Raw genomic sequence first — 10,195 nt, 5'->3', positions numbered from 1 at the left:
TCTTTATTTTTTATTTTTGCTTTCCTTTTTTTATTCGGAGTTTGAAATTTGGATGGTTCCTGATTAGGGATTTTTTAAAATTTCTTTATCTCTATTTTTTTTATATAGACTATTTTCCTTTTATCATTATTATTTTTTCCTTTCAAGTCATTTTTTGATATTTTTTAGCATAAAATTGGATAAAATGTTAGTGGGCCGAAAACAATTTGGTATTGGGTTGAAAAACACAGTTAGGTTTGGCCCATTTTGGGCATGGGCTGGACTGAAAGGGACCAGCCTGGTCCGGTCCGGTCCCATGGACTGTTCGGTCTGGTCCAGGGTGGGAAAACCTTGGATTGAAGGGGTCTGGTCCGGTCCATAAAACCCCCTATGGACCGACCGGACCGTACTGAATTCACCCCTAGCTACATTGTAGTCACGGATCCACCTGATTTCTGAGCCGAGGTTAAGCAAATAATATATACCTCTCTAAAACCCTTGCCACCTATTTTGCTCTCTCTAATGGAGACTTAAGGGTGGTTTTTCTCTTTCTCGAATGAATAGCTAGGGTTTCTCTATGTGCAAGGTAGGCGAGTTGAGATTCTTGCGGTTGTCATGGGAGGATCTAGAGCTCAAGTCAACAAGGCCCACAAGTCCCGCTTCTCCTCCAAGTCTTCTCGGAACCTTCACAAAACCTCTTCCCAAGGTCTGTCTTCTTTCCTAAACTTATGTTTAATCCGTTTCACCTTTGCTCTCTGTTTGGTTGATCGCAAACCTAGAAAGAGAGGGAGATATAAATTTTTCTTGCTATATATGGAAGACACACACATGAGAGGAAATTTTCGTTTTAAGGTTTTTTTACACGTCCTCTCTGGAATTTTCTTGCTAACCAAACGTAACACCATTGATTGCTTAAATTTTCTCAGACTCGATCGATTCATGCTTCTGTTTCCTACCATTGTAGGCTTTTTTAAATTTGACATAAATAATTGTTAATTTAGATAAGAGCAGGATTGCAAAATCAGAGCGAAATGTTACCAAGGGAGCTAGGGCTAGTCGACTTCAACATAATAAAATGGTAGCTGATCTTTTAATTTTTCCCTCTCTCTCTCTCTCTCTCTCTCTCTCCCTCTCTCTCTCTCTCTCCCCTCATTTTTTATAGATTTTATGCGCTTTTGCAGGTACGAGAGCAGAAGCGGGCTGCCCTCTTGAAAGAGAAAAGCGCAACGAGTGGTAACACTAGCCCTCCCCGCGTTATTGTGAGTGTTTTTTATTTGCATGATACTTTAAAGCTTTAATAGGTGTAATATATGACTTAGAGCGTTCTCATGTTCAATTTTATTAAGCTCTTCTTTTTGTGCTCTGGATTGCATTTTTAGAATGTTCTTTGCTCTCACCATTCTAAATTAATCTCAATTACAGGTCCTTTTTGGGCTCTCTGCATCTGTCAATGTAGATTCTCTTGCTGGGGATCTTCTGTCATTATTATCTCAAGAAGGTGCTGGAGCTGCATCATCAACAGTTGTTTCTTCTGAGTATAAGCTGAGAACAACAGTAAGAAATTTTGTACATGAAAATGTTGGAAGAAGGTTGCTTTTCGTTGATAGGTGTTGAACAAGATTTGTTTTTTCCGCTCCCATTAGTTGGTTAACTCTTTCATGTATTGTGTTGTTTATTGTTTCAAGAAAAAGACTCAAGTTTTCTTAGTTTGTTAAATTCAATCCCCTTGCTTTGTTCAAGAGCTTTTGGTTGCGTTGTCTTTAATTGCAAATATTAATTAGATCCAAGTAGAAATAATCTTTGTTGCTAAAATGGTTTGATGTTTATATTGTAGATTGGGCGTATAGTTTTACCCAGATGCTGTATGCATGTAATAATATTTGGAGTTATGTACGTAATTTTTTCACACGTTTAATTTAAATTTATGGTTTCCTCTTGAGACCAAGGTATTTCATGATCTTTGCCATGGTTATATCGTCTTATGACCTTTTGAAGGATGATAGTTTGTGCCACTTAATGTTGACCTGATTATTTTCTGTTAAAGGTTAAAGCATGACTGCCGTACCTGAATGAAGTTATTTGAGAATATCTAACCGAAGTAATATGTCCTAGGTTTTGAAAGCACCTCATGGGGATTTGCTATCATGTATGGAAATGGCTAAGGTATGTTCAGCGCCTGAATGTTTTTCGTACTTTTATGGTTTTTTGGTGCCCTAGTTTCATTTCGTCGTTCTTTAATTCATCAATCCTGTTTGAATGATAGGTAGCTGATCTGATTGCGTTTGTGGCCTCAGCAAGCTCTTCATGTGAAGAAAGCAGTTCTTGCTATATTGATTCATTTGGAAATCAGTGCCTCTCTGTGTTTAGATCTCTTGGTTTTCCAAGCACCGTTGTGTTCATTCGTGTATGTTTTTGTCAATATTCTCTGAATGGTGTTGAAAATTTTGTAATTAAAAATTATTTTCTCCATGAATTGATGTAAAAAAGTAATGGTTCTGTTTTTTGTCCCATAGGACTTGCCTTCTGAGCTGAAAAGGAGACATGATTCAAAGAAGATGTGTATGGCTAGTCTTGCTTCAGAGTTTCCTGAGGACTGTAAGTTCTACCCTGCAGATACAAAGGATGAGTTGCACAAGGTAGCTGTCTAGATTATTTACCTAGAGCTTCTGTTATCAGTGCCAAGGTTCTAATAATACAAGCAATAGATGGCATCAGATTATGTTTCACACGATTTCTGTCATAATGTTTCCCTTGGTCTGTAACTTGTCTCTGTTGTGTTATTTTGCAGTTTATGTGGCTTTTCAAGGAGCAGAGGCTGATGGCCCCTCACTGGCGGAATCAACGACCTTACATCATGGCTCAAATGGTGCCCATTTATTTCTACATGGTTTTACTAACAGTTTTTTTTCAGTTAGTGGTAGCATCAATATGGACCAAAAAAAGGCTAAAGTTGTCTTAGATGGTTTAGTATTTGTTCGTTGTTGAGGAGTAACCACACATCAATCAAAAAGGAAAGACAAATAAGAAGTTAGAAGAAAGATTTATGTTCTTTGATTCATATCACATTCTTTTATGATTGATTCTTGTGTTTGTTGACGCATTGTAGGTTGATATGGCGGTTGATGATTGCAATATGGAGAAATGCACCCTTTTCATCACGGGCTACCTGCGTGCTCATAGCCTCTCTGTGAATCAGCTGGTATTAGTTCAACCATTTGCTTACCTCTGGTTCCTGTTTTTTAGGCGGTCGTCTTATTTCCGTTCACCTCAGGTTCATATTTCTGGTGCGGGGGATTACCAGTTGAGTAAAATCGAAATTCTTAAGGACCCATTTCCTCTAAATCGAAGAAAAGATCGGGACATCATGGACTCAGACGAAGTGCATGATACAGAGGTATTGCAATTTTACTTTGACATAAGCAGAAAAGGGTAATGTGGTTAAATTGAGTATGATTTATCTTCTTAGTCACTGGAGGGTCTATGTTATGCATTATTACTACCGCGATATGATACTAGAGATAAGGAGGGTGTATGAATGGAGCAAGAGACTAAGTTTGATCGTTTGCCGGGTATTGTGCCTAATGATGTTATCATTTTTTTTGATAAGTTTGTGTGTGATAATTATCTTATGGGTGGAAGACAGCAAGGATAAAGGATCAAGAGAGAGATTCTGAAGCTTTTATCTAGAGATCTTCCATATGAAATTAGTGTTATTATTAATGCTTATCCCAAAATAAATTGGATTTTATTTTCTGTTCACCAATGGTCACAATTATTTATTTTTCTAATTCATTTATAATACATAATATTTAATTAAATATAGGGAGCTTTGAGTTCTACAATTTGACTGTTGTAGCTAAATCATGATATTGCTTTTTTAATTGAGTCTTGGGCTTATTTTAGAAGTAGATCTGTTTTTCTGCTTTTTGAATTGAGTCTGGGGCTTATTTTAGAAGTAGATCTGTTTTTCTTTCTCAATGCTGCCTCTATTGGATGGGTTATTTTTTAAATTATTACATCTTTCTCAATTCATATACTATAGTATATGCTTAATTTCATATACTATAGCCTGGTGTTGTCTTTTCATTTCAATCATACATTTTTTTTTTATAAGTATCATTTCAATCATACATAGACTATAGTATCTGCTTAATTTCATGATTCCAGTTTTTAAGAGACTGCTATACAGCTGGAAGTTGATTATAGCTTGGTAATGCATTGGTCAAAAGAAATGTGATACAAAACCAAATTTAAATGGCTAAGTATCCCATATTGAGGAAAGCCGAAACGGAAGGGATGCTATGTTGTATATGTAGTTTCTTGTTATGCAATTACTGCAAGTAGGAAAAGTGAGATGCGATAAGTTGTGCATATTTGTCATTTATTTTGAGTTCTTACAACTGCAATGGTGATTAATGTAATGTATTTTCTTTGTCAATCATTCATATAACATTTTAATTTGTTGACAACTGGCTCTCACTTTTGGCATTAACATTTTTATGTCTGATATGCCCCTTTTTTTTTTTTTTTTTTTTTTTTTTTTTTTTTTTTTTTCTATTTGAGCTATTTCAGGCAATTCGCTCATTGGCTTCTGATCCCTTAAAGCAAGAGCCTTTACTTGTCGAAAATGTTCCTGATCCTCTTGCTGGAGAGCAGGTAACTTGCATAAATATCAAACCGTTGATCTGTCGATTAGTAACCTTGCAGTCAGCACCTGATAAACGATGTTTTGTACTTGGTGTTTGGTCGATTCTTACTTTACACCATTATTATCAGCTTTGTTGCCAAGCCTATTGTTTCGATGTAATCCCATACATATATGAGATCGAGTTTTAAGTTCTACATTTGTTCTTAGGTGCTTTATTATGTTTTAGCTTTCAGCTTTTAGATTGAAATTAATAGTGGCAGTGCTGAGTTCCTGAAGGTTTTGTGTCTTGATGAGTGTGTGTTCCCTTGTCCCTCTTCCTCTTAAAGGATGATGTTCAGTTGTACTTAGTTTCCCTTATTTGTGAAATGATGAAACTTCCTTGGTATAATCACCGCTGATAACATGGTTCTTGTCTGTCAGACATGGCCAACAGAGGCTGAAATGGCTGAGGCTGATAGAAATCAAAGACAAAAAAGGTTGAGAAAGAGGGCTCTTCCTCCAGGCACTTCAGAATACCAGGTATGCATTCAATACTGTTAACGTCAATATATCTTAAAGCTTGTCTTTTCATTCTCCTATCTTCATTAGGTAGGTATGTACTTCGCATGATTGTGATAAATAGGCTTTATTATATACTGCAGGCTGCTTGGATTGTTGATGATTCAGATGAAGAAGATTCATATAGCAATGAAGCCGATGATGGGATGGTATTGGATGAAGAAGAGGGTGATTTTCCCAATCAAGATGGCGCTAAGAATTTAAACCTTGATGATGATAGATCCTTCTTGAACTTGAAGGACTCTGATGAAGAAACTGATGTTGATTCAATGATGATGGTGGGTTTTAGCATGCTATAGATGTATTTAGCATCATTGGAGTTTCAGGGTAGACTGCCTGTGCTAATTAAGTCAACCACTTAAAAGCATTAAGTCAACCACTTAAAAGCATTAAGTCAACCATTTTTTCTATCTTCTCCAGCAAAAATTAAATAAAAGACAGAGGGCTGTCTGAATCATGAAATCATTGAATCTTGCCATCACATAAAGCACGAGTAGTTATTTCTTGATGTAGTTTAAACCTTCCTATGATGATTATGATAAATTTCTACCTTCTAGGAGCACAACCCCTGCACTGGCAGGGTATATAAAGGGGGACGCTGAGTTTAAGGTAGGGTAGCTAGAATTAGTCAAATCTACAAAAAAGACAAGCGGTATTGTTGTGGACCATGTTACCCATCAAACAAATTGTTGTGGACCTTCATGGTCCAAATTACTTTATTTAATGTAAAACTTCCTACAACAATCATAAATTTTTTATTGAAAATATTTATCAAAGAAATAAATTACTTATCAATAAATAAATAAGTTATTGAAGGTGCTCAACCTGTCAAATGCTCTCTTTTGTGATGCAGGATGGCGAGAACTTGACAAGAGAACAGATAGAGGATGAGATTCAAAGGATTAAAAATGCACATGCCGAAGATGAGGGTAGATCTTTATCCTGACCATGAAACCTTAAGATCATTTGTGGTCAATTCTCACCCTATTGCAACAGTCGATAGGGTCCAAATGCTAAGTGATTGGATTACTTTTGGAAAGTGAACCCCCCTCTCTCTATTCTTCTCTTTTTGAAAAAAAAAAGATAACCATGTTGTCATTGTCATTCTTTAGGTAATAAAACCCTAGACAAACATAAAAATAAAGGAAGAAACAAAGAGATAAGGCGAAGCAAAAATAAAGATGAGAAGGAAATTAGGGGTTAATATAGGCGTGTCACTCACTGTTGCAAAGCAATGGGCTAATATGCACTCCTATAAACACGTCTAGCGTAGGATGGTTGTGGACTTGCTTAAGGTGAATGAGATATTAGTGTACTGAATAATTGAAACAAACTTCCTTTGAAATTAGCTTGTTCGTTGCTGATATGTCATTTTTTTTTTCAATGATTTGTTATCTTTCAGAATATCCTGATGAAGTGGATACACCATTAGATATTCCAGCTAGAAAACGCTTTGCAAAGTATAGAGGCCTCAAGTCCTTTAGGACTTCTTCCTGGGACCCAAAAGTAAAATTCTTGTTCTTCTTTGAAATCTACATCATCTTTGAATATCAAGAGCTCCCTAAAGTTCTTTTGAATGAAATCAGGAATCTCTACCTCCAGAATATGCGAGAATTTTTGCATTTGATAATTTTGCAAGAACGCAAAGACATGTTCTTGCTAATGCTTTAGATATGGAGCAAGGGAAGAGGGATGACTGTGTACCAGCTAGCTCATATGTAAGGCTGCATATAAAGGACATACCAAATGCTGTTGCTTGCAAATTATGCTTGCTAGGAAAGACAGTGCCTGTTGTAGCAAGTGGTCTCTTGCAGCATGAGTCCAAGATGTCTGTCCTCCACTTCAGGTATCTTCTATTTAGCTGTCTCCTTTCTCCTTTCTTTGTTTCTGGATTCGTGCTCCGCTTTGTGATGGTTTCATGAGTCTTCTATGTTTTGCAGCATAAAGAAACATGACACATACAGTGCTCCTATTAAAGCCAAAGAGGAACTCGTCTTCCATGTTGGTTTTCGCCAATTTGTTGCCAGGTAGTGTTTTATAATCCTGTTCATTCTAGCATATATTGATTTCCAGTTTTGAGGTCATTTCCTGTTGCTGTGCAGGCCTATATTTTCTACTGACAACATTAACTCAGACAAGCACAAGATGGAACGTTTTCTTCATGCAGGGCGTTTTTCGTTGGCATCTATTTATGCCCCAATTTCTTTTCCTTCTCTTCCCTTAATAGTCCTGAAGAGCGCAGAAGCTGGTTCTGCACCTTCTGTTGCTGCTGTTGGTTCTCTGAGAAGCATTGACCCAGACAGGATAATACTGAAGAAGATTATTTTAACTGGGTATGATCTATTCTGTACTCTTTCTCGTGCTCACAGTTTTGTTGTTAGGCTTCCCCTTCCAGGGAAACTATAGCACACCTAAGTTGGTAACACTGGCTAGACTCTGGAGAATGTTCTATAACAACAATACATCTATCACATTCATATTGATGGCCCCCACTTTTTTTCAACATTACCCTGAACTTTCTTTTCTTTTTCTTTTTCTTTTTCTAGTATATACTCTGCACAAGTGCAAAGGTGCAGAAAAGACCCTAACTCTGCTTTATCAATAGGTTCATGATTAATCAAATATGATGTACAGTTGCACGAGAAAATTACAAACGCAATACCCTAGTAGTGCGATTAATATAACTCATGCACTCTGGTTTTGGTTTGGACATATGGTGATGAGATTGACGTGTTTTTTTCAATAAACTGATCTCTATATGTACACATAAATGCTGTTACTTTTTAAATTTTTTTCATGTAGCTAACATTGTGCTGGGCATTTTATTTCTCCTGGTTTCTTTTTATCTTGTCTTCTTACCTCTAAATATTTGTGGTTTATCAAAGCAGTTTATGAAATGTATTTTGGGTGAATTTCACTGTACAAATGTAACGGTTTATAGATGTTCTTATTTAAAGCTTAAGCTGTTTCTGATGCAGTTACCCACAAAGAGTATCAAAATTAAAAGCTACTGTAAGATATATGTTTCATCACCCAGAGGATGTTAGATGGTTCAAGGTAAAAGAATCTCATTGAAGTATTTATCATTTTAGCTCTTTCTTTGTGGTGGAAGTTTTAGAGTCCCAGTCTACATTCGTCATGATTGAATTGTTGATGATGAATGTCATTATTGCAGCCTGTGGAAGTGTGGACCAAATGTGGTCGTCGTGGACGTATTAAAGAACCTGTCGGTACACATGGTATGGTGCTCATTCTGAACAAGATAAATCTTTTAGAAAGGAATCTATCCTAAACTCACTATGGTTGATATGTTGCAGAGTTAAGGCTGCTGCATGCATAAGCAGCATGACATGATGTGCATGAGACTGTTGTACTAATTCTCCTTTTTTTTCCCCTTCCCTTCAGGGGCTATGAAGTGTGTTTTCAATGGCGGCCTTCAGCAACATGACACGGTGTGCATGAGCTTGTATAAGCGTGCATATCCCAAGTGGCCGGACCGTTGCTTCCCAATTCTTGATGCTTGATCAACCGTGGCTGTGGCTCAAAATCCTGTATGGTTGACGGCGGAAAGCCAAGCTGGTGATGGGAATGAAGCTCTGGTTCAGATTGTCAATACTAACTTGTGTCTTTAGGCAAGCTACATGCTGTTGAGGACATGTCACATGTGGGGTTCTTTTTTTTTCATCCGACTTTCTGTGTTATTATTTTTTTCTTTACCTTTAACATATATTTTTTGATATCATATGGTAGTAGACAACTTAAAATTTATAGCGAAAAGGTTGCTTCTTAAAAAAATACAGCCTGAGAGAGAGAGAGAGAGAGAGAGAGAGAGAGAGAGTTGTTTGCTGCCTTTTGTTTGGCTGGTTCATTATTTTGTATACTGCTAATTTCAAGTCAACCAGCTCTGTTGGACTGTTGCTTTTGATCGGCAATTTTACCCATCTTTGCAGTGTTATCTTCTCCGTACTATTAGCGTGATTGACCTTTCCCTTAGTTTCAACAAACACATCCGTACCCTTTCCTGTCGTTTGTCATATGGTCGTGCAAGTTTCTCAGGTATCTCTCACGTGTCATGTATCTGTCATCTAATTATGTTGTCCTGGCATTTTCCCTCTCCCTTGGATTTGCTCTTTTTTTCAAAAAGAAAAAATCATTGGTTAATAGGCATGTCGTATCAAATTGAAATGAGTGTTATATAATAGGCTTGATCGTCATGCTTCTATGACACCTATGGATCTGGTGTCCATCGGCATTATAACACCTGCTTCCCTATCATTACTTGAATAAAGGTAGCTTACGCATATCGGATTTCCCCACACAAAACCAATATCATGGAGACAAGTTACACCAACTGGTAAAATTAATGTAAGATATATGTTTAAGCTGTTTCTGATGTCGTCGCCCACAAAAATTATCAAAACTAAAAGCTATTGTACATGCATACATATATGTATTTATATGTTTCACAACCCTGAGGATGTGAGATGATTCAAGGTAAAATAATTTCTTTGCATGTCTTTATTTTTTTTAGCTCTTTTTTCGAGGTTCAAGTTTTGGAGTATTTATTCTACATGATTTTTCAAAAAGAAAATAAAAAATGTACGAGTTGGAGGTGACTTTCCTACCGAGTGTAACTATAGTAGTACTCTACCTGAATAGAAACTGGATAAGAAAGACCCAGATGGCAAGAAACCGGAGACGCTCACTCAAGAGAGGTTTGAGCCATAACTTAGATTTTAGCTCTACTAGAGAACTTAATGAATTTTTAGGCTACTAATACCAATAATTTAAAGTAAATTTATATCTAAATTCGAACCAGTACTTATTACATGTCAAACTATTTGAAAGTAACTCAAGGAAGTCACGACCTTGGTGGCTACATTAGTCATGATTGGATTGTTGATGATGTCATACTGCTGTATTGTTGGATTGCATATGAAGACTAGTCTATGAGCAGGAAATTGAGAAATAGAAAGTTCGCTTGACTTCGCGCGACCTGCCGCTCGAGCA

The 10,195-nt window shown here is 36.8% G+C and overlaps 1 protein-coding gene across 1 annotated transcript; it reads left to right on the top strand.

Moving 5' to 3' along the window:
• Positions 1–466: 466 nt before the first annotated feature.
• LOC121259960 (pre-rRNA-processing protein TSR1 homolog) lies at positions 467–8,972 on the top strand. Its single transcript, XM_041161799.1, has 21 exons — positions 467–685; positions 981–1,057; positions 1,161–1,238; positions 1,402–1,533; positions 2,092–2,142; positions 2,243–2,383; positions 2,493–2,615; positions 2,768–2,845; positions 3,086–3,178; positions 3,251–3,373; positions 4,552–4,635; positions 5,048–5,146; positions 5,269–5,463; positions 6,039–6,114; positions 6,588–6,691; positions 6,772–7,031; positions 7,126–7,212; positions 7,288–7,518; positions 8,164–8,242; positions 8,361–8,424; positions 8,591–8,972. The coding sequence occupies exons 1-21, from the start codon at positions 595–597 to the stop codon at positions 8,707–8,709; spliced, it is 2,385 nt and encodes a 794-aa protein (XP_041017733.1). The 5' UTR covers positions 467–594; the 3' UTR covers positions 8,710–8,972.
• Positions 8,973–10,195: the final 1,223 nt, after the last annotated feature.

The sequence above is a fragment of the Juglans microcarpa x Juglans regia genome, chromosome 4D (genome assembly GCF_004785595.1).
Source record: "Juglans microcarpa x Juglans regia isolate MS1-56 chromosome 4D, Jm3101_v1.0, whole genome shotgun sequence".
In the NCBI taxonomy this organism is placed as follows: domain Eukaryota; kingdom Viridiplantae; phylum Streptophyta; class Magnoliopsida; order Fagales; family Juglandaceae; genus Juglans; species Juglans microcarpa x Juglans regia.
Note: the sequence above shows the minus strand (reverse complement) of the source record. Positions and strands in the feature narration are given on the sequence as shown.

Coding starts and splice junctions, on each gene's coding strand:
- LOC121259960 (XM_041161799.1), top strand. CDS start 595: ATGGGAGGATCTAGAGCTCAAGTCAACAAGGCCCACAAGTCCCGCTTC. Junction 2,384..2,492: donor GCACCGTTGTGTTCATTCGT/GTATGTTTTTGT, acceptor TTTGTCCCATAG/GACTTGCCTTCTGAGCTGAA. Junction 5,147..5,268: donor CAGGCACTTCAGAATACCAG/GTATGCATTCAA, acceptor TATATACTGCAG/GCTGCTTGGATTGTTGATGA.